Source organism: Diabrotica undecimpunctata, chromosome 9 (genome assembly GCF_040954645.1).
Source record: "Diabrotica undecimpunctata isolate CICGRU chromosome 9, icDiaUnde3, whole genome shotgun sequence".
In the NCBI taxonomy this organism is placed as follows: Eukaryota; Metazoa; Arthropoda; class Insecta; order Coleoptera; family Chrysomelidae; genus Diabrotica; species Diabrotica undecimpunctata.
This window is the reverse complement of record NC_092811.1, coordinates 4,813,524-4,838,501: the sequence shown is the minus strand read 5'-3', so window position 1 is coordinate 4,838,501 and position 24,978 is coordinate 4,813,524. Positions and strand designations below refer to the sequence as shown.

General features: G+C 33.7%; 1 protein-coding gene across 4 annotated transcripts in view; it reads right to left on the bottom strand.

Moving 5' to 3' along the window:
- Nucleotides 1-9,133: 9,133 nt before the first annotated feature.
- The window catches only part of AnxB9 (Annexin B9), a 75,163-nt gene continuing 59,318 nt past the window's right edge, over nucleotides 9,134-24,978 (bottom strand). For 3 of the 4 annotated variants that reach the window (XM_072542596.1, XM_072542597.1, XM_072542598.1), the window contains exons 6-7: nucleotides 23,687-23,868; nucleotides 9,134-9,541 (exon numbers count right to left, since the gene is read on the bottom strand). In XM_072542596.1, the coding sequence (XP_072398697.1) occupies nucleotides 9,485-9,541; nucleotides 23,687-23,868 (239 nt within the window). In that variant the 3' untranslated portion in view covers nucleotides 9,134-9,484. Of the gene's footprint in view, nucleotides 9,973-23,686; nucleotides 23,869-24,978 lie in introns of all 4 variants that reach the window. The other variant, XM_072542599.1, reaches the window with a different exon arrangement.

Below are 24,978 nucleotides of genomic sequence, written 5' to 3'. Positions count from 1 at the left end.
ACAAATTTTTAACAGAACATATTTTAAACAAAGAACTTTTTCTGTATTTATAAATAATACTTTATTACTTACAACTATAAGAGTATTAGTATATTCTAAGAATATTGTATGTAATGAAATATTTAACTTTTGTCAATATCTAATCTTAATAAATTTACAGTTTTCTCCTGACTAAGTCACAAAAATGTCACTAAATATTGAGATATGCAACAAATAAAGTTTTAATATTTTTTATCTGTAATTCCCATTTAAAACTCCTAAATATTTTATGTACTTCGATCCATATATTTGATCTTTTTTATTTATATTTAACGAATTAAAAATTGGCAGAAAACTTTTGTATATAGCAAATAGTAGATGAGTACCTATTTAGTTTTTTCATAATTTAATGTAAGTTTGTTTATTTGCAACCATGATTTTGCAATTTTGAAGTCTTGTTCTGTTGTAATTTTAAGATTTTCCCAATTATCGGTCTAATTATGTTTCCAACAATTTTTAGTTTGAGCATTTTAGTAATTTCTTTGTTTCGTTTAAGAGCGTAGGCGCAAAATTTCGGGCCAATGCTTTTTAACATTTTTTTGGAATCCTGTGAAAACTAACAAATATTTTTGAAAAATTTAAACACAGAATGACAGATTACATTATTACCGAGGGCCGAAAGTCCCTTAGAATAAGAAAGTCCCTTAGAATAGAGATATTTGAAATTAAAAATCACACTAAATTTTCACTTTTTATTTTCACCCCTGTAACTTATTAAAATAAACATTATAGAAGTCTTCGAGGACTTTTGGCCCTCAGTAATAATGTGGTCTTTCATTCTGCGTTTAAATTTTTCAAAAATACTTATTAGTTTTTTCAGGATTCGAAAAAAATGAATACATTTAAAAAACATTTGCCCGAAATTTTGCGCCTACGCTCTTAAATCAAAAATATTCTCGTGGATAAAACCCTCTTTATATTTTTATTTCCTAAAAATACTATATTCGTATTGTTGACTTCGAGCGCGCTGACACCCGGCAACCATCTGTTGATTTTTTGACCTGAGCCTTCGGTTACTTGCGTTTGTCAATAAAAGAAATAGCACTGACACCAAATTTAATGTTTTCATTTTGAACTATCCCTTGGCAGACCAAAGTTTATTTTTTATAGCTCGGACAGACACGTCGGAGTTGGCTTACTGTTCGAAAGTCAAACCAATACTATTATGTAATAACTAATAATAATTACAAAGCAATAGTAATTACCTGTTATTATTCTTAGGAAATCTAAATAAACGTATTCCTTTTCCTGCCACAGATGAACATCCGCGAATCGCACAAATATATCCAGACATTTTAAATATAAATTAAACTTTTAACTATAAACTATAACTATAAACTTATATATTTAACTATAAACTATAACTATAACCTTTTAACTATAAATAAATTATATAAATGGTCAAATGCACTTGTTGTGACGAGTATTTACCATAGACGCCTACGGACTATCGAAAACAACCAGAATTAAAGAATAAGCACGTGTTTTTGACAGTTATACAACCAGAATCGGGCATGCGTATACAAAAATGGTACACGCTTTTGGACCGTTCTGTCGCTTCTATGTGTGTTCGATTATTCTATGCTTAAACCACTAAATTCCTGTTATCCTCTTCTTCTTCCTTTTTATCAACAATTCGGCTTGTTCATTGGCGGATTAATACCTCTATCGAAGGTTGTCACTCCATATTTTGCGCGGTCGTCCAATACTTCTTACCTCTTGCTATTTTAACGACACGGGTCTCCTCCATTCTGATTATGCGGTTATTCCATTCGTTTTTTCTATTTTGTGTCCATTCATTTATACACTGTACACTACATTTTCTTCAAATGTCTTCACTTCTCTTTCGATCTCTCAGCGTATTTCCTGTAATTCTTCTTAGTACTCTCATCTCTGCAGTTTCCAGTAGCCTTTGCGTTGTGGCTGTGTCGGGTCTTGTTTCTGAGGCATATGTCATTATTGGTCTTACACTGGCTTTAATAATTCTTGACCTTAGCTCAGTGTTAATGTATCTGTTTCGCCATATAGTGTTATTAAGGCATCCTGCCAGTCTATTTGCTTTTTGTACTTGATCTCTCACTTCTTTGTTTAGGTCTTCATAACTGGGCAGGTATTTTATTTTAATACTTGTTCAATACTGATGCCATCAATTTCTATTTTACATCTGGTTGGTTCTTTGCTGACTACTATTGTTTTAGTTTTCTGATATGAATTTGTCATTTTAAATTCTATTGCTCTTTTGTTAAATCTGTGGACCAGCCTTTGCAGACTATCTTCATCTTGGGATATCAATATTGTGTCGTCTGCGTAACAGAGTATTTTTATTTCTTTGTTTCCCATTCTGTATCCTCTTCCCTTGTTAACGCTTTTGATGATTTCATCCATGATTAAATTGAAGAGCAAGGAGCTCAATGAGTCCCTTTGTCTTATTGCGGTGCCTGTTTATATAGATTCTGGAAGTTGTCCATCTATTCTTACTTCTATTTTGTTGTTTTGGTAGATGCTTTCGATAGTTTTTATAATATTTAGGAAAACTATTATACAGAAGATGAATTACATCTTTAAGTCTTACTAAGTCAAACGCTTTCTTTAGGCCAATCAGACATAGAAATGCTGGTCTATCATACTCTAGTGGCCTTTAAAATTCCTATTTTCATAGAAAATAAAAGCAACACAAGCTGTTCATAAAACATCTCGGAAAAACTGGAATTCCTACAAACATTTTTTATTTAATATTTACTTTCAGTCCAGTATATTATTTGCTAAAATTTGTTGACGTCTCAAGTTTTACTTGATTGTCAATGCCACACAATATATACCATATTCCAGTAATGTCAAAGTGAGTGCAACTAATCAATAAGGCAAAAACAAATACATAACTATAATTACTTGATGTACATAAAGATGGCGTTACTTTCACGTTACCTCTGACTTAACATTATTGATCAATTTTGCAGCATCCTCCCTCTTTCAGAACCATGTAAGTAATATCTAGGAAAAACATCATTTTTACCTTTTAGAACAAACTTTGTATAGATGTTATAGAAACATAGACCTATCAACTTGCTACCTCCTATTTCAGTCTTATTTACAACTAGATATAGAAAAGAAAAATATAACCCAACGAATAGTACATTTTTGAGGTGATATTAATGAAAAATTATTCAAAATTACGCATATAAACTATACGCTTGAATTTTAGAAAAATTTAGTTTTTAGTAGTTCTTGAACTTTTTCAAATTAATCCTAGAAAGAGATATCAATTATATCAAAGTTGTTATGATATTTTTCTAATCTATAGCAATTATTTTAATAAAAAAAAATTAAAAAAAGACGAATGACACATTATAAAAAACTTACCAAAGAAATCCAAGAAGATTGAAAAATTGTCACTGTTGTTGAAGACATTCATTACAACAAAAGTTTTTAGGTTATAGTGTGGGATCGTAAAGCTTTATAGCAGCACTATATACACGATTATCAAGATCTTTTGCAGGTCTTTTTGGTTGTCAACAATCTATACCGTGTGCCTTGCGGATCTCTGAGGCTCCCACAGAGAATCGTCTAGACTCTGGAAGCCCTCCTGCTGTGGTTCTGCTCGGATTCCAGCCCACTAGAGTCTGAGGCTGATTTTCCTACTCAAAAAATTGATATTTTTATTGTACTCTAAGAATAGCTAGTCTTTATTAAGATTAGCTACAACCAACTACCTAAAATCCATACCAAAATTGATTCAAAGCAAAGCACGGCATGGATATGCGGACGAGAAGATACTACCCAGCTCCATTCCGTTTGCGCAATTCTTCCAATTACATATTTCACCTTAATCCTCTTCGTGGGTCTTCATATGTATATGGAGAAACTCTCAGTGATGGCCCCTTTTAATCGACTTTCTGATAACTCTGTAAGCATCACGGCCTCAACTCCATACCTTTTTCTTCACACTGAGTCTTCCTACTGCTGCCCGAGTCATTTGGATTCTTCTAATGATCTCTGCCGTTAGAATCTGTTTACTCAGTTTGATCGTGTGACCTAGGTAGATATACTCTCCGACACTTTTGTGATATCTTGATTTGTCATTACTTTTGTTTTACTTAAATTCATTTTTAAACCGATTTCCCTCTGATTCTCATTTAAGTTCTTTCAGCGTGCTAATTTTAGTTAATCTCCTGTTTATAATTCACGTAAACATAGCTCACACAGAGTAAGGTAAGGATATGTCTGCGTAGTTTTTACAGCTGACTGCATTTCCCTTCACATATAATTGCTTTTTTCCAGTCTATTGGAATATCTTTTGTGTTCCACACGTGTGTTATTCGTTTATGAAAACTATCTAAAAGTGGTGTCCTCCAATTTTGAAAATTTCAGCTGGTATGTTCTCAAAACCTGAGGCTTTGCTATTCTTTAGTGCTTTAATGGCATCCATTATTTAATGTGCTGTGAGTGGTGATGTTAATTCATTCTCTGGTTCTGGTCTTCTACCATCTCCAAATCCGCTACTGCATTGCAAAACAATGTGTTCACACAAAATAGGTTTTATTCCTGTGTATAGGTTAGTAATTGCATTGGAACATTACTCTTAATACCTGTTTCTGATTCATTCAGAGTTGCTTTGACGAAAAACTCAAAATAAATATTCAAAAGTCGTGCAAATAAACTATATTCATATCAAATTCCATGTCATATATCCACCAGTCCTTTTATGTTGTGACCAAATCAAATATTTTAACTCTAGTGCCAGTAGAAGCTTTTTTATAAGACATAAATGAGATTCTGATCATGTTATTGTTATCGAAATTCCAAAGAACTTTCCTAAAGACTAACGATGTCGTCTGCGCTTACCATCAGTTGACCCTATCTCTGTGTACTTGCACTCACACCAATAGGTACATTCCTATATAGGAATAAATACATTCCTGTCGTAGTGCTCTTTATATTATGATTTTATCAGTTAACTGATCTTCTACATTGATTTTGACCGTTTAATTGTTATAAATGTTTCGAGTAATTCTCCAGTATTTGTCGTCTTTGTCGCCACAGTCACGGTGAGGCAATCTAAATAGATAAGTGCTATAGAAAAACGGCTGACTAGAACTGCGACATAATAGTAGCTCTTAAAGACCTACATCCTGTTTAAATATATCCAAAAAATTAACTAAAATCTTTAGTAAACTTTTAGTAGATGTAAGAAAATAGGTTTTTTACTAATTCAGAAATAATCATTAAGAAAGTTTTTTCATATTCCCATGACAGTTCTAAAAAAATATCTTTAAATATCAGGTAGTTTCAATTTTATGATGAACATTTAAACATTTTGCTGATATATCGTTTACCTTCACGAGATTTGATATTAAAGTTTTTGTCAGAATTTGTTGTAGCGTGTTAATACACATATTTTCTACCAGATATTTACTTCATAAAGATGCGATAACTTTTAAAGATAATTATTCAAAACGAACGAAGAAGAAACGCCGTCATAGAAATTAAAGCCAGCTGCAGCTCGATCTTCAAAACAAAAACGTGTTCTGTTGCAGAAAATTTACCAAAAAGCTATAAAGTCCTATGCTTCTATTCTCCAGTTGAAGTGGACATTACTTATTTTTAAATTACAGGCATCACTTTTAGTTACCATGTCCATTATTGATTTTTAGCTACCATTATCTAATTCATCTCTGCAGAGTGACAACAAAGATTAGATAAACCACTGTCGTAGATTACAAAGCCAAAATGTTCTTTTACGACCAAGACCCATCTTTCCACCCATTTGAAGTAATTTTATAAATAAAAATATAAATTTCTCGAAAAGTGGGAAATGAAAAATAAAACCAAATAGACTACAATCCCTTGTGTTACTTCTGATTTCTTTCTTTCCTTCGTTTTACTCTTTGATTTCTTTCATTTTTAATGGAACTTGTCAACTTTTTCAAGTTATTGGTCATCTACAAGCATATAGACTGCAATTTCTATTTTTAACAACAGATTATATGCGCTTCCTACAACATTATGCCACAGTTTCTGTCGTGTATCTCTAAAACAATAGTAGCTTGAATTTTTACAATCAAGCACATGAAGATATTTTACCAATTTAAATCTGAATTGAAAGTAAAACTTGGATATTGAGAAATTGAAATAACAAAAATAATAATATGCTATTAGATACGCTTCAACAAACTTTCGACAAAACACCTATTTGTTGTACAAAGCAGACGTTTTTATATAATATTTAAATAATTTGTTATTTAATCAAATTATATCAATGTTTTTGTGTGCATTGAATTGTTAATAAAATTATATTTCTATTTATAGTGATTTATTTATTAAAAGATACCATGCAAGTGAAAATGACTATTAAAGAATTGTCCAAATATTGACATACCTTTGATAAACGCATTGGCCTTCGTGATATTATGGCTTTGTTTTTATCTGAGATTTATGAAAAAATGTTTTTCGAAATTTTTACGACTTTAAAGATAAAAATAATATGCATGCAAATACTATAAGAAATATAGGAATAACACACAAGAGAAGATAACAATTAACATAAATAGTATGAATCTTGGATAAGAAGAGAATTTCGAAAAATGGTTTCAAAAAAAGGAGAGAGGACAATGAAAAAAACAAGAGCTGAAAGAGAAAATAAGATATATTTCAAGAGGATTGGAAGTGATGAGTTGTATTTGGTTACAGAGACATTGGCAGAGAATTGATGGAACAACTACACAACATTAATGAACATAAGTGATGGATTCGACCATTAATGGATTAATAAGTAATGGATTCGACAGCTTGAGCAGGTGTAAACTTGTAATATCCTAGCGTGAGTCTATACATAACAGGTGACAATGCGACTTTGTAACGGCATACGTTATTTTTCGTTCTTATCCTTAACCATAAAAATTTATTTCTTTTCGCCTGTTTAGTAGGCAATCCACAATACATCTTTGTACATTTGTGGTCTATATTAGATTTCCAATATTCAAAATGTAGAGATTTGACATCTAGATTTGGTAGACTAAATATTGTAATTTAGTCAAGTAGGCAAAATTAGGGTAATTAACGGCTCAGAATTTGTTAGTTTTCTTCAAGGTACTTCCCCAATTGGTGAATTATTAACAATCTATTTTAGGAATTATCTCCTTAAGATACTTCCTTGTTTTAATTTGTATATAATACATATATTACTAACTAGAAGAGAATTGTCAACCAATTTCAAAAGGTGATCATCATCATTTTGGCTTTACAACCCTACGCGGGTCCTAGCCTCGTGAAGAATTTCTCTCCAGTCGTCCCTATCCATGGCCTTTCTCCACTAAGCACGTATTCCTATATTTCTCATGTTTTCATCGATATTATCAAGGAACCTTGTTCTAGGTCTTCCTCTTCTTCTCTGACCAATGCGTCTATCAACGAACGTGTTTCTAGCTGGGTCATTTTGTTCCATCCGCATTACATGGCCTACCCACCTTAGACGTCATATCTTAATGTGTTTTACGATATCAGGTTCCTCGTATATTCTATAAAGTTCGAAGTTGTATCGTCTTCTCCATACTCCATTGTCATTCACTGTTCCATAGATTCGCTTTAGTACTTTTCTTTCGAAACACACTAACATGTTTTCATTATTTTTTGTTAGAGTCCAGGTCTCTGAACCATATGTTAAGACTGGACGTATTATTGTTTTGTAGAGTTTTATTTTTGTATTTTTCGATATAATTGTGGATTTAACGAGGATATTGAGCCCAACATAGCATCTGTTGGTCGTGCAAATTCTGCGGTAATATTATTTTCAGTGTTAAGGAGCGCTCCCAATTATACAAATTCGTTTACTGCTTCGATGACGTCGTTTTCTATAACAAGTGGTCGTAGGATTTGTGGTTGCGTGCTTATTTTCATATACTTTGTTTTGTTGGTGATAATTATTAAACCCATTTTTGTAGCTGATTCTTTTAATGTTACATACACCTCTCGTACAGCGTTTTCCGTTCTCCCAACAATACTGATATCATCAGCACAGGCCAGGATTTGCACCGATTTATTGTATATTGAATCAGTGGTTGTGATATGTGTTAAGTTTACCAACTGATTTGGTATTCCTAGCTTTCTTTGCTTTGAACATTTCTGTTCTATTCAGAGTCGTAGGCTGCTTTGTAGTCTATAAATATGTGATGATTATCAATGCCATATTCCAGTGTTTCTTCCATAATTTGTTTCATGGTTGCAATCTGATGAATTTTCGATTTACCACCTCTGAACCCAGCCTGATATTTTCCTACTATTCCTTCTGCATATGGTACCATACGATGACGTAGCACTGTGGAAAATATTTTATACCTTGCATTTAGAAACGTAATTCCTTTGTGATTAGAGCATTCTAAGATATCTCCTTTTTTGTGTATGGTGCAAAGTATTCCAATATTCCAATAATTGGGGAGGGATTTCTGTGTCCATATTTCTTTTATCAGCTGCTGTAATACCATTATGGTATCATTCTTTATATAGTTCAGCTGGGAGATTATCTATTCCGAGTGATTTGTTTCTGACTTGTTTTTTAACTGCATCTTTAACTTCAAGAATCGTTGGTGGTTCTTCTTCCCTCTCATCTGTTCCCCTTACCTCATCTCTTTCGTCATTAAGGTTTTCTTCTTCTTCCTCTATATTAAGTGCCTACTTAAAGTACTCCACCCATCTATTCAATACATCTTTCCTTGTTATTAATAGGTCGCCATTCTGACTTCTGCATTGTCTTGTGGTTGCCTTGAATTCTTTTCTGTTGATGTTAACTTTCTTATATATAGGTCACAATTTGGCGAAGTCTATTCTTTGCATTTTCCTAGCGCCCAAATCTCTACTTCCGGTAAAGATTCTTCACACTTTGTTTGTTAGTTACTGTTTTCAATTTTTGTTTGTTGGATCTTCTTCTTTCTTTCTTCATTAGTCGCTCACTTTGCAATTTTATTTTGTTACATTTGCTACAATGGCGCTCATTTAGGTTGTTATTCCCAAGATTTGTTACAAACTGAAGATATTTTCCATTTATAGACAGTTCAGGAGCGGGTGCATAGGAATCAGATCTGGGTAAATAAAATTCGTAAAAGTTTCTCAACATATTTTACTGTTAAGCACCAAATAAAGCACATTTACAAACATTTATAAAAGATGAAGAAAACGTATATTTATATAAAAAGATTCAAAAGTAGTATTTGTAGAATAACATGCCCTACACCCTCTCTCTATAAACTTACAATATATAAAGACAAAAAATTAAAATTCGTACATCAAACAACATCGTTTAAAGCTCTGTGATATATATTTATAACAATTAAGGCCTCTAAACTAAATTAAATAGGTATAATATATAATAAACAATGGTTTTTTTTGTTTTAATAAAAAGATCTTATATAATATATTCTGAAACACGTCGATAACCTGAGTGACATGGACTTTATTAACCGTAACACACAAGCTGTATGAAAACGTACTTTAACTCGCTCGGAGCAGCTTCCTGCAAATTTACAAAAATACGTGTACACTGAGAAAAATGTAAACCAACGAACATCAACTTTGAACATAATCTAACTTATATTTGGTGTGATTTGATCCTCTTCTACGATAATTTGTACTCATTTCGAAACCTTTGACGGCTCCCGAAGGCAACAGGTTCTTTATTTATGATTAATGCAACCGCGAAATAAACATAAGTTAGGCTACACTCAAAATAAAAACGAATATAGCGTCTCAGTGTATGTAGGTGACTTTCGACAGCAAACATCAAAAATTGAGTTTATTCTAATGGCAGTATGACGAAAGCTAGTATTTATTTTTTTAGTGTAAAGGCGTACAGTTGTATCTAAGATTACAGTGCTTTTTGGTTTAATTGTGGAATTAGTCGAGAATGGCCAAAAGGACTCTCTTGTAATCTCCAGATGTATCGCCCTGGAAAGAACAGGAATGTCAGTACAGTACATGCATAATACCAAAGTATTTCCTTAAGCTTACTAATTATCAACCATAAATCTCTACATTTCTTTTGAACAAAATATATATTCATTTAAATGTTAGTCTTATTTTCTAAAATGTACAATTATACTTGCTGTGTATTTTTATTACAGAACAAGAAACACATTATTACATTTACATTACGTTAAGTTTTAGGTCGACTAAATTTTTATCGTCACTATACTCGTAGAAAACCTTACGAATTTACCAACACCTTTTAAAAAATATTAACCCACAACGAAAGGTTTTGTTCATACTGAAACCTACAAAGATTATTGTCATCATCATCATCATCATCTTGGTGCTACAGCCCTTAGAGGGCCTCGACCTTCTCAAGTTTTCTATGCCATTCTATTCTGTCCCTCGCTTGCATTTTCCAGTTGCCGACTCCGATCTTCTCGGCATCTTGTGTTACTCCGTCCATCCACCTCAGCTTTGGTCTACCCCGTTTTCTCATTCCCACGGGTTGCGCTGTTAGAATCTTTTTTATCATGTTTGACTCAGGGGCCCGGGCTACATGTCCTGCCCACTGCAGGCGGTTTCGCTTAATTATAGTGGTAATATCTTTACCACCAAACGTATGCTTGTAGATATTCTGCAGTTCAAAGTTATATCTACGCCTCCATATTCCGTTCTCACAGACCGCTCCGAATATCTTGCGTAGCACCTTTCTTTCAAAAATGGATAGAGCGGATTCATCTGTTTTCGTTAGCGTCCATGCCTCTGATCCATATATGAGAACGGGGACTATCAGTGTTCTATACAGCCTTATAAGAGTTTTTTGAAACAGATGTTTGTTAGCTAAGTACTTTGATAGACCATGATAACACCTATTTGCAATTATTATTCGCCTTTTTATTTCCTCAGATGTGTTATTATTGGGGTTAACCGATGTCCCTAGATATATGAACTCTTTGACTGCTTCGAAGTTTTGGTCATTGATGATTAAGTTTGTGTCAACATTTCCAGCTCTTGTGTTTGTGTTAGTCGCCATGAATTTGGTTTTATTTTGATTTATCTGTAACCCCATTCGTTCTGCTGCTGCTACTAGCTCGGTTAGGATTTCCGCAGTTCTCTCCCTAGTTCTTGTTATAATGTCCACGTCGTCTGCATATGCTAGAATTTGGACTGATCTATTAAATATTGTTCCCCTGCTATCTAAATTAGCGTCTCGTACAACTTTTTCTAAGGCGACATTAAAAAGCTGACACGCCAGCGCATCTCCCTGCCTTAACCCCCTATGTATTTGAAATGGGGTTGACGAGTCGTTTTTAATTTTTACTGATGATAGCATCTTCGCCATTGTCACTTTTATCAAACATATGAGTTTTTTTGAGACTTGGTCTTAAGACACTGTCATATGCCGCTTTATGCTATGTTAAACTCTTGCGCTTTTTCGAGGATCTGTCGTACTGTAAAGATCTGGTTAATGGTTGAACGTCCACGCCTGAATCCCGCCTGATATTCTCCTACAAACATTATTGTACAGTCGAGAAAACTGGAATAGCTTAGCAATGTTTTTAGAGAGCCTTAGTAGAGGAAAACTTTGTACGAAAGTATGGAAGGGACAGGGAGGAGAAGTGGACCAAGGTCAATCTGTGCGGTGAATAGTGAAAAATGCCAAAAACCCAGTACGGTAAGAATGACGACAAGCATTATATTTTTAGTACTAATAGATATCCTTTTTATCACTCTAATGGCTTGGTTTTGATTTACATGTCTGGTTTCTCATTTGAATGGAAAGATTACTTCCAGTGAAGTAGTTATAGTTTACCTTCAGGTCAACTGGCCAAAATCTCTAATTTTCGGGTAATTTGTAGTTGTACTAAGAGTTACACTAAGGGTTACTTCTCCGAGAGATTTATTCCAGAAGATCAAACTCCTTACCAGAGAATTTAAATCTCAAACTTGAACACATGCTAGAAGTATTGTTGCATATCATCAAAAACAGAATAAAAACCTATCTACATTACCAAATACCTCAGGAATAAGCGCGGTTTGAAAAGGGTAAAGGTACGCGGAAACGAATCCTGAACCTGAGACAACTCATTGAAAAATCTAGAGAATTTCAAGTACCTATGATTATATGGCTCGTTGACTACCAAAAGGCATTAGATTGTGTAAGCTGGATAAATCTATGGTCCATTTTAATAGAAATGAGCACACCAATGCACCTGGTGACACTTACTAAAAATCTGTACCAGTCCAATATAGCAACAGTGGATCGGTGGAGTGATAGATGGGCCGGTGGAGTGACAGTGGCTGGTAAGAAAATCTCCAATTTAAGATAAAGACCAATGGAAAAACATTGTTAAGAATATTGGAAGAAATCACGATCCTCAGTAATCAGGAAACGACAAAAAAGAAGTGTTACAGACTGTGCCGGTCTACGACTGTAAGTTTGATCTTTCCGGCAGTTCACACTAGAGAGACTGCTTTGGAAAATTGTTATCCCTAACAGAATGGCTAAAAGGAATATCGGTATATAGTGTCATCAATCTCTAGCCAATAAACGCGCCAACTCGCATTGTTCCCATTGGCTTAAAAATTACCGACACCTAATGTATAAATATGAGCGGATTTTAAGTCAGGCAAGTTAGTCCTCTCCGAGCTGTACTAAAGTCTGCTACATTATGATCTACTCTCATTTCTACTTCTACTCATCTACTTTTCGATCTTATAATATAGAGGCTTGCAGCTGTCACTATCTGCAAATTTACTGGCTCATCATACTGAAAAGTAAATATAAATTAAATCCATGTAACTGGATGTAACCTTTCTCTAATCATCGATGAACTGGTCCTATGTAAAATTTTGTGTAGCCTTGTGCTTGAATATGATAATCGTAGTTCTACAGTTAAAAACAGTGACAGAACTGTTTTTGTTATGACAGGACCTAACAATACATGAAGAAACTGCAATACACGAATGTGATTCGCTTAGTGATTTGAGGTATATATACGTCAACCAACCAAAAATTGAACCATATGAGATCCTTAAACTCCCAACAAGGAAGCAGTTGGCCTTCATCGAAAGTACAGGATTACTTGGTAAACTTTAATTCATGGCAGTTTTACGACAAATTGGCAGATATTTTTGTGGCTTGCCTGAAAGTCATAACGAACGAAGCAGAAAGCAGATCAAAGTTAAACTCAAATATGCAATGATGGATCAATATATAGGATTTGGATTTGTTTTTTTCAGTGTATTTCAGACTGTTTTTTCCATCTTTAGGGCTGAGGCAGCTATTAAAATAGCATTATGTAAAAATTTATGTTCAAAATGCTCTTATACTATCCCTTTCTTCCCTTGTTCCAGTAAACAATTCCTGCGTAAGAAACAAAGAACCTTTACCGAAGGTGAATTGAACTGTCTTCAAACATTTGTAATCCTCCTAACGAGTACGAGTGAATTTATTGAAAAGTCTAATTGTTGGAAAGATTATAGCAATAAAAATATGATATTGTTGCTCGAGACGGACCTGTACACCAGAAGTTCCAGAACGACTGCGCAACTGTTATGAGTGGCCAATGGCGATAATACGGAAACCGCCAATGAGTTTTCATCTGGAATTTTCGATTGTTTACTTGAAGTTCTCGAATATTATTCAGTATTTATAATATAAAGACAGGTTATTGTTCTTTGGTTGGGTTAAATTTTCATTACAATATTTCATTTGTGATATTTATTAAATTAGAAATAAATTAAAATCAGAATTGTTAAAATGAAACGTTAGAACCTATAAAAATCAATCTATGTATTATTGAGATTCTCTTTGATAAACGTATTTATAACAAGCAACGAGCTAAAAAAAATAAAGCCAAAACAGACTGTAGATGTGAAGATTTATAATAGGGATAATATCGTGTTGTTGAATCGTTATCGAATCGATATCGGACCGAAAGTGGGGTATTAGTATGAATCAACCCTTAAAGCTAAAAGAATCACTTGTAATTGAAGAAGAATCACTTCTTTATTATTCGTACTTTTCACTCAAAATTTCGTCTAATACGAAACACAGCAAATTATGAAAAATTTGTGCATGCTTAGTCAATGCAAACATATTTTTATCTGATACTTTTGTTTGTCTTGTTAAAAAAGATTATACGCCGAAGATTTTTGTTTAAATTACAATGTTAGAGATTTATGGTTGTTTCATTAAAAACATAAAGTTAAAACATATAATTTGTACAATGCACAGATATTATTTTATAGTCCCAAATGGCTTCAGAGATCGATTTCAAAGAGATTATGCTATCACTAAAATCACATTGGATAATAAAATTGGTCATTTGCAATACGTAATAGACAAGGAGACTTTGTAGTTTTTAATTGGTTTCACCCTTTTTTTGCCAGTCCCTCTTACTTCGTGTATACGAGAAGAAGTCGACAGTTTTTTTAACACTATATTTTTTTCGGCACAAACTTATGTTATTTTCCAATGTTTTTTGCTCAATATACTACTTATTTTAATCATATTCCAATTTAGCAACGCCCAAATCCACTGATTATCTTGAAATTGGACAACAAATTTCTTATTGTCGTGCTATTTGGGGGACCACGACAACTAAGGCACTAGTCCAAACCCCAATTCGTGAATACAAACGCAGAATTTTGACCAGATACTTTACTTTTAGGAAAAAATACCTTCTTATTGACCAAATAAGGAGTTTCCTTTCAGTTTAACGCTAACGTTGCCTTTCCATCCTTCATTTGTTTGACGGCTGCCGTTATTTCTTCTGGTAGGATTTCGGGACCTGAATTTTCTTCAATGGTGGGTTCTTGTATTGTTGTAAGGTCGTGGAAAAGTTTCTCCAAGTACTCTTCCCGTACTTTCTTTTTATCTTCTTTGGTTATGGCAAGATTGCCTTCATCACCTGTTATTTTTCCATTGGACTCCCGCAATTACGTTGTCATAGCTTTTCTTAGTGATAAAAATCTGTTCTGCCTTTTTGGTGGCGGATAATTTACGCCAGTCAATTAGTTCTTTGAATTGTTACGAAAACGTACCAAAAATCATGATAAACACTCAAGCTATTCAGTTTCTGCTCCTGGACCAATTGCTGCACTGTTATTTCCTATTTTTCTGTCAGGATTATTTGTCCTTTTACTAGAAAGTGAACCTATATGATCATTTTTTATCTTATATGTCACGGAGGTCGCTTTTTGACGTCCAAAAACAATTACGACAGCTATCAATACAATTTTTGTATTGTTTTTATATATCTTTATATATTTTTAAATTGTTTCTGTGAATAAGGCAAATTTGGCCTTGAGCTTAACATTATAAATCACATGCCACTCGTCCCTAAGTTCTGACGTCCGTCAAATTTTACGCATCTGCTTCTGCATTTGGCGTTCCATGTTTTTCTTCTGCTCTGCATTTTATTGTCTAAGGCTTTTCTTAGCAATTTTTCGTCATTCGTAATCACCAAAGTGATTATTAATACCAATATAGACCAATTTTTTTGTTTGGGTTTGCAGAATCTGCCTACACCATGTTCTAAGTGATCTTACATTCCGTTTTTTTGGTTATTTGTGATATTTACTATATTTATAACATGTCACATCATTTTTTTAAATACTTTTGCGTTCTTTGGGTTTATTTTTAATGAACTTCTTAAAGGTTATTTCAATTCTTCGAGCACCTGTAATAGTTCTTCATTAATCTTGTATCTAAAAGTGTGGAGAACTCGACTTGGTAGCTGCGATAAAGGCAGTTACACATACAAACTGACACAAAAACATCAGTGTAGAAGCCTAGAAGTATATAACCTAAACAACCCCCTTAAGAAAAAGCTATCTAGGAAGACACTGAGGACGCTGATGCAGCTTCTTCGTTTATGAGCAAACAGTAGTTCAGGGTCATTCTATTTAAAGGCAAATAGTTGGTCAGGCCCCACACCTGACTCCTTTTTTTTTCTTTACTTAATAGTACATTAAGCTCGAAAATTCAACTTAAGCAGTGAAAGTATTTTGAAATGTATTAGAAAACGTAAAAAATATTTAGTTTGGGTAAGTATATATACTTAAAAATGAATATTATACACTATATTAAAGTTTATTACGCATTTTAAATATTAGAGGTTATACAAATTAAGTTATAGCAACAAGAATTACGCCATTTAGGATTTTAAAATAATAACAGTGCAGGAAATGCAATTTACCTTATCACCTTAGCAACTTTCACCAGCTATAACCTTTTTTTTGTTAAACGGTATATACATCGAGGTTTTGTTATTTTGATGTTTTACTTGACTCTAATTTAATCTGTAATTATTTTAATACGATTCTGATTTGTTACACATTAGTTGTTGATAGTTCAACACTTTCAACAACTTCTGTAATGTACATAGATACTTTCATGCCTTGAGTATTTCTGCTGTGAAAAGATTTTATTTAACATATCATTGCAAGCTCCATCTTCTTTTAATATGACAGGGCAAGCATTTAAAGAGTAGTGGGGGTCATTCACGCCACTTGTCGTTGCTTTAAAGAATTATTAACATTTGTGTCAGAAGTTTTTCTATAGTTTATTCGTCGTTTTTCAGCGAATTCATAAAACATAAAGATCTGTATGATCTGCTTGTTTTGTCAGCACCTTGGACGTTTTCTTATACATATTTCTATTTCCCATAGACGATGATCATTCACTATATGTTGGAATGACACGAGGACTGATCATAAAAATTCAGGACACAGTGCACAGTTTTTGAGACGAATTTTAGATATTTGCAAGATGGATTGAAACAAAGAGAACATGTTTTTGTCAAGTTTTCCATTAAACTTTTAAGAGAGACTTGTCACATGTTGCATGGGAGTTTGGAGATTAATTTTGGAGTCCTCCATAATGTCATGAAAAGTTTAGGAGATTTAAAAAAGGGTCTGAGTCGTCAGCAGACGATGAGTTGACGACGGCCATCGTCTTCGATTGACGAAGAGTACCTTAAAACATTTAAGAGCCTTGTGTAGTCAAATAGTCGTCTAATCTATAGCGAGATGACCAATAAATACAAAAATTCATTTGGTTAAATCCAAAAACTGGACGTTTATTCCGAGAATTTTGAACAAAGGGGATGGTGACCAAAACGTTTTAATGTATCACTAGAGGCAAGATTGGGTTTTGAAAGTCGACAAATCCTTGCTCATTGGTTTTTTTTTTTTCAATTAGAGACGTTGAATGTACTACGAGAAGTGAAAAATTGTATTAATTCCATTTAAACGTTGAGAAATTTTCGTTCGAAAGAAATATGAGTAAGAGACCAAAGCTGTAATGAAGTGGTGACACCAACGTAACGCACAAGTTCAGTTTGCCTAACTCATTTTCGATTTCTGAATAAAAATTGGTATAAATATGAATCCTCAGTTCGTCTGTCCATTAGATCTAGAGCCTGTGAACGACTGAAAACTGCGATCTTTGACTCGATAGTAAACGATGAAGAAAAATTGCTGTTGGAACTAAATATCACTCCACAAGAACTGTACTAAGATTTTTTCAGTAGAAAAGACATTGAGAGAAATTTATACGTTGCAAATAGACCTTGAAGGGAATAATTTTGAATGCTTTGTAATATTTTTACATAAAGCTCATAAGTCCTGGAACTTTTTAATCAGCCCTCGTATATTTCTGTTTCTGATCTCTTTTATTGCTCAAGTTCTAATGTGCTGCATTTGTCTCTTTTTATCTTCAACAAATACCAATATGATATTTTAACAAAGACATTATTATTGTTAATTGTCCAATTGATAAGGTGCGAAAAATCTTCAGAACTTTTACTAAAAAAATTACTCTTGAACTGAACTAAACCCACCCGAAACAACTGACCTTTGCTACTCTGATTAATACAGCCAATTTAAGCAGAGTTTAAGCAATGATGTAATAATGACCACAGCATAATTATACCATCACCAAATTTGGAGGAACTACAAAATTTGTTAATAAATATAACGATGGTCTGGACATTTAGAACACTGATTAATAATGATACGTGACAGTAAAGAACTTAATACTAAGCTGAAATAAGAAAATGATGTTTAATATGAGATGGTAATGAAATTGAAAGTGGAACATTCAGATGTAGCATACATTAGTCTTTACTTTACGTTTGGGTAACATTTTTTATTTTTTTGATTGTATACAGTCCCTCAACTACAATACCTTTATATGGACCAATTTTATTTAACGTTTCCATCTATATACTTAAATTTATTTAAAGGTGATTTGACTCTCAGGAAGAATATGCACGATTTAGATCAGGAAACATCACGTGGCGCTAAATCTAGCGAATGCGGTGGTTAGTCGATCAAATCGCAGCGTTTTCAAGTAATGTAAATGTAAATAATGTTTTCCGCATCCCAAAAATAGCTTTCGTCACCTTAACGGCCGATCGCCTTATCCTCTCTAGCTCAACAAACTCGATTAATCTTTTTTACCTGTTGTATCTTTCATCACGCATAACATGATGGTTTCCAATATTTCCATTCTTTTGTTGACTCTTCTCATGACGTCGTTGTTTGTTACATGCTCGGTCCATGATATCTTCAGGATTCTTCTATACACCCACAGTTCAAATGCTTCCAACTTTTTAATAGTCGAAGCGTTAAGTGTCCATGTTCTATCCCGTAAAGCAGAGTCGATAAAATATAACGCCTTGCCAGCCTAACTCTAAAGTCTAAAGTTAGTTCTCTTGCACAAAGTACCTTTCTCATTTTATTGAAGTTTGTTCGTGCTTTTTCTATTCGTACTTTGATTTCTTTGTAGTAATCATTTGTGTGATTAGTTATTGTGACAATATAATTGTAGTTTTCAACTTCTTCTAAAGTTTTACCGTTAATTGTTAGGCTTTCATCGTTATTTTGGGTTTTTGATCCTCAGAAATTTAGTTTTCTTGATATTTATTGACAATCCATATTCTTCTCCATACTCAACTATCATGTTCATTAGCTTTTGGAGGTCTTGGAGGTTGTGTGCTATTATGACAGTATCGTCCGCATATCTAATGTTGTTAATTGGTGTTACATTGACCTTTATTCCTGCTGTTTCTCTCTCAAGAGCTATTTTCATAATTTCTTTAGAGTATGCATTGAATAGTAGTGGCGACAATACACACCCCTGACGCACTCCTCTTTTAATTTCGAACTCTTCTGATGTGTGTTTATTAATGCGTATGTGTGCCTGATGTTTATAATATAGATTTGTAATAATTCAAAGGTCATTGTATTGCAATTGTTTTGCTTTGAGGACGTAAACATTGGGTTTCTTCAATATCCATATCAAGTAATTGGTAAATGCGTTTATGGATGATATTTAAAAACATTTTAAATGTGTGAGACATCAGGCTTATGGTGGGGTGGTCGATGCATTCTCGAGCATTTTTCTTTTTTGGAAGACAAATAAATGTTGAGGTCAACCATTCATTGGGTATGTCACCCGATTGATAAATTTCATTCAAGAGCTTTAAGAGAACATCCATGTACTCATTTTCTATTATTTTAAGGATATCAATAGGCAGTTGATCTGACCCCGGGCTTTTTCCGTTTCTGGTGTTCTTTAGTGCATACAATATTTCTTCCTTTGTAATTTCTATACTTGTTTCTCTGTCCTCGAAAGATGTCTTGTAGGTTTCCTCTTTTGTCGTCGAAGAGCTCTTCCATATATTCATTCCATCGTTTTACCTTTTCGTCAGTCGTTATCATAGTATTTCCATTTTTATCTAAAAGAGTTGTGTTGTGGTTCCTTTTTCGCAGCACAATAGTGTAATTACTCCGTTATTTGTTGTAAAAAGGGTCCTCCGAGTCATTTTTTTTAGTTTGAAAACAGCAAAAATCACACGGCGCTAAATCTGGCATATGCGGTGGTAGTCTATCAAATCGTAGCGTTTTTGAAGTAATTTTTATAGATTATAACTTTCGCCTTTCAAAAACAGCCTTCATGAACTTTCTGGCCGATCGAGTAATGACATTCGTTGGTGGCTCGATACAGTAGATAAAATATTTTTTCAACTGTTTTATCCTTTCCGATAATTTTATTTGGATCTGTATTCATAAAAATGTACAAATATTCAGTTATTTGTACATTCATATATTATTTATATCATTCATTAAATAACAATTGATTCTTCGAGTCATTTTTGTAAGGTTTTAGAACAGGAAAAGTCACGAGGTGCTAAATCTGCAGAATGTGGAGGATAGTCGATAAAATGTAACCTTTTTCAAGTAATCAATGTAAATAATATCTTTTGCATCTCAAAAAACAGCTTTCAGGTTGTGTTTTTCTCGACTTATTCTTACAAAAAATGGTCCTCCGAGGCATTTTTTATCATTAATGATGTTTTTGCCTGTATAACCTCCGGCATTTATGCGTTTGCATTATCTTGACAAGAAGAAAGTTTTGCAAGACAAACAAAGCTTGTGTTCTTAAATTGACGACGAAACCGTCCAATATAGCTGCATAGTACACGCCAGTTGTTGCTAGACCATTTTCAAGTAAATCCGGCCGTCTTTGCCTTCTTCGGTAGGCCTTTGGGACTTTTCTCCATTGCTTTGACTACACCTATATCTTCGGTATGTGTACACGAACCAATATTTGATTACTAGTCACGTATCGGCGAGACAAATCCTTCCAATTGCGTTTCTTCCGTTTTAATCCCACACATGTGTACGTTTTTAGTCGACATTAAAGAAAAGTGACACTCATCGCGTGTTTACCTTTTTAATATTGAAATTTTCGTAAACGATGGAATGTACGCATTCAATAAACACACTTAAAGCCTCTTTCATCGCACAAATTTTCGATTTGACGATAGGTAATGGATTTGTCGATTTTTTCGGTGATAGTCCCGGCTGTCTCAAGCGATCACGACAAAATTTCCTTCTTCTAAATTTCAACTTTGCTAATAACTTATCTGTTAGTATTAAGTTTTGTGTTTAACACGTTAACTGCCACTCTGGGCTAGTTTATGCAATAAAAAACAAATTAAGTGTTTTTCTTATGTCATGTGCTTGAATTATTCTCTTGTTGTAGAACATTTTCTATTTTTCATCACTGCTCTTGTTAGAAAATGGAAAATAGTAAAGGCAAATGTAGTTGTACAGTAAATAAAAGTAATAAATTGTGAAAAAGTAGAAGTAAAGACAAATGTACTATATATACGTAATATTACTATGCAGATTAATGTGAAGACATATTTTTTATATTGTGATATAACTGGTAAATGTTCACAAGGAAATTGAATTCCTGTGGTTAGCTGTATACCATGTATCACAAAAAAATTTTATTTAAAAAATTTCTTTATAAAAGGTATATTAATACAGTGGAATTTGGATATTACGGCCTCGGTAGTTACGTCATCTCGGTTGTAACGTCAATTTTTAATAGGTCCGGACAAAAACTATTCGATAACATTATTAAAAACTCGGTTTTATCGGCTAAAAATAAAGTAAGCCTCGTCTATAGCGTCATAAAATTTTACAGTAGGTTGTCGTTTTTATTTTATGAAGAATAAAGTGTAATGCGTTTCCAGCTTTACGGCATTGTTCCTTCCAAGAATGTGAGAAATTCCGATTATCCCTTCTGTGTACAGTTATGTGACATTGACAGTTCTATGATTTTTCATTTATCAGTGTCATCCTAACAGTCAAATTTTCTGTTTCAGAACAGTCAGTTTAAGAAACGTTCGCAACCGTGAAATTGTGTTCGGCTCGTTTTGTTTTTAGATTGTAATTTAGTAATTAACTTTTTAGTTTTTAATATGGCAAGTTGTAGTACTAAAAGGAAGGCTTTGCCTATTAAAGATAAAGTGCCTCTTATTAGAGCATTTGAAAGTGGTCGAAAAATTGCTGATTTATGTGACGACAATTTGGACTTGTTAATTCGACTGTCGCGTCGGCTCAATCCTAAAAAACAAGGACCAAGGTCCAAAAAGTTTAAAAGACTTTAATGAGGAGAAAGAAAATGTTAAAAAGATTAGAAAGTGCATTCGTGGTGATGTAGATTCAGCTCTACTCAAATGGTTCAAGCAGTGTCGTAGTTCTGATATTCCTGTGGCCACTTTTAAAGGAGAAAGCTAGAGAGTTCGGAAAACTGTTGGGTGAAGATTTCAAATGCTCTAAAGGCTGGCTAGATCGGTTTAAAGACCGGCACTCAATTTCCTTCGCGAAAATTGTTGGAGAGGCAAAATCTGTGGACGAGAATGTGACAGTTGATTGGTTAAAAACACATGGCCACCACTAAGGCAGCCCTACAAAGATGAAGATATCTTCAATGGCGATGAAACTGGCGACTTTTACAAAACTTTAAATTCCAAAAATCAAAAATATATCGGTGGAAAGCTTTCAGAACAAAAAATCGCGGCTTTTGTTTGTGCAAACATGACAGGTACAGAGAAAAGAAAGTTTTTGATTATTGGGAAAATTTTACATCCTAGATGTTTCAAAAACATAAAAACACTGCCTGTAAACTGCACAGCCAATAAAAAAGCATGGATGATTTCTGCTATTTTTGAAGAAGAATTGAGAAAGTGGTACAAGGAACTCTCTTAAAAAAAAGAAAAATTCTTCTCTTAATTGACAACTGCTTGCAGCCCATCCCAAGCTTATTTTGACCAATATCAACTTAGTTTTCTTACCAGCTAACTGGACGAGTGTCGTGCAGCCTATGGACTAAGGAATCATAAGAAGTTTAAAGTGCCATTATCGGAAACAGCTTTTGAAAATGATGATTTTTTGTATGGACTATGAAGAACCCGTGAACATTACCATCCTTGATGCAATTCAGTTTTTGGACAATGCATGGAGTACGGTTACGTCAGTGACAATTTGTAAGTGCTTTCGTCAAGCTTAATCGACTGTAGTTTCTCCCAATGTTCAGAATGTTGACGAGGATGACCAAGTGCCTTTGTCAGGGTGGATACAAAAATTTAATGTAAACCAGACAGAGAGAGTTTGGAACTGATCTTGAATCCTACATTTCAGTAGACGATCAAGTAGAAACATTTCAAGTTTTAAGTGATAAAAAAATTGTGGAACAAAAGCAAAATGTGGAAATGGATGTTGATGAAGATAATAAAGAAGAAGAAGAAGACGGCGTTGATTGTCCTACATTCCAAGAAGCAATGAGAGCTGCTGAGATCATATCCAGGTTTTACCAGATCAGGGAGGCATCCACAACTACCAAAGAAGCAGCTCAGTTTATTAAGGACACTACAGAAAAACTTTATTTTTTGGAAAGGGTTGTGCAGAAGAAAATAACTGACACTTTTCAGCATTAGAGAACTTTTCCATAAAAAATGTAAGTTTCATATACATAAGATGTTTTATTTCTTAATTTTTTTATCCTAAATGCAGCTGTAATAATAAATAATGCTGTAGTAAAATTTTACCTCGTTAAAATTTCATTTTTTTTCTACCCCTTTTATAACGTCACTCTGATATAGCGTCATTTTTTTAATGGACCCTTCAATGACGCTATAGCCAAGATCCACTGTATACCTTTTATAAAGGAATTTTTTAAATAAAAATTTTTTGGTAAATGTTGTTTAAGTATTTTTATTGTATTCACATTAAATCTGACTGCATATATGACTGTGTAATATATATATATATATATATATATATATATATATATTATTAAAATAATTATAGAGATATTTACCTGCACCCAGCTTTCCAAAGTCTTGCCATATTTGTCCAAGAAAGCTTGTTTGATGTCGGCCAAATCGATTTCAGATCTTGAGACGATGATACGGATTAAAGTCTTGTCGTTAGTTCCCAAACCGGACATGGACCAGTGAAGACGTTCCGCGAAATATCCAACTTTACTCTTCACACACTTGACTGAAATAAACATGAAAGTTACTGGACGCCTCTTGGAAAACAGCCAATTGGCTATTTGTTGCCAATTATAGCCAAGAGTAACAACCAATTGGCTATTTGTTGTTACAATTCGAGCAGTTTTTTGTTTCTGGTTAAGAATTATGGCGCACTAGCACAAACTACGAAAGTAGGTCCTTGTTGGTCAGGATGACACCAGTATAGTGACTTTGGTCGAGATTGAACGAAGAATTTTCACACCTAAAGACAACGCACTTCATAATGATGCGTTGTGCACTGCTCGGAAGCCAGTGTGGACTCCTGAGGTGACACAGTGACTGAGGAAGTGAAAAATGTGAATTAAATGTAATTCAATTAAAGCAACATTGCTTAGTACGGTGTTTTCATTAAATTTACGGCGTTTTTTACGTCGGAATTACTCGAATTAGGCACTGAAAGTTTCATTGTGACGATTAAAAAAGATTGTCTTTATGGAATCCCTCTTTGGATGATTATTTTAAAATAACAAATATTTTTGAAGATACATATAGTTGATCTGCTATTTTAGACCGCCTGTACGAACACCTGCATGCGGCCACCAGCGCAACCATTTATGTTTTTCTTGCTTAGGATGTTTTTCAGTGAAAAATCACTAATCAGTTTTATCGCATCCAGTCAACTGGCTCGGAGTCAATAACCTTTTTTGTCTAAGACAAAAGTAGGTACTGTAATAAGTACACAAATATAATTCACTCTACGACATTTATTTTTCAAATGAAACCAAAATCACAGAATATGTTGTTGCGGTCGCGGTCATCGAATCTCCAACCAGAGTATATTGCAATCGTGGTTATGGCTGTAGTTGTTGTAGTGAGCCACAGTCCTAAGGCTAGATAAGGAAAAAGGATAATATTACAATATTTTTTATGTTGCGAACTGAATTATTAATGGACAATATACGTCGTTCATAAATTGGCGCCAAAACGTTGGTGCGCCCTCTATAAGGTATGAGCATAATCGGTAACGTAAACAATGTAAAAGAATACTTTTGTTTATATTATATTGTATTTAACAAGGAAAAGACAGTTAAGATTTTATTTCACGTATAGGGAGCTTGCGCATCCGTTTATACGT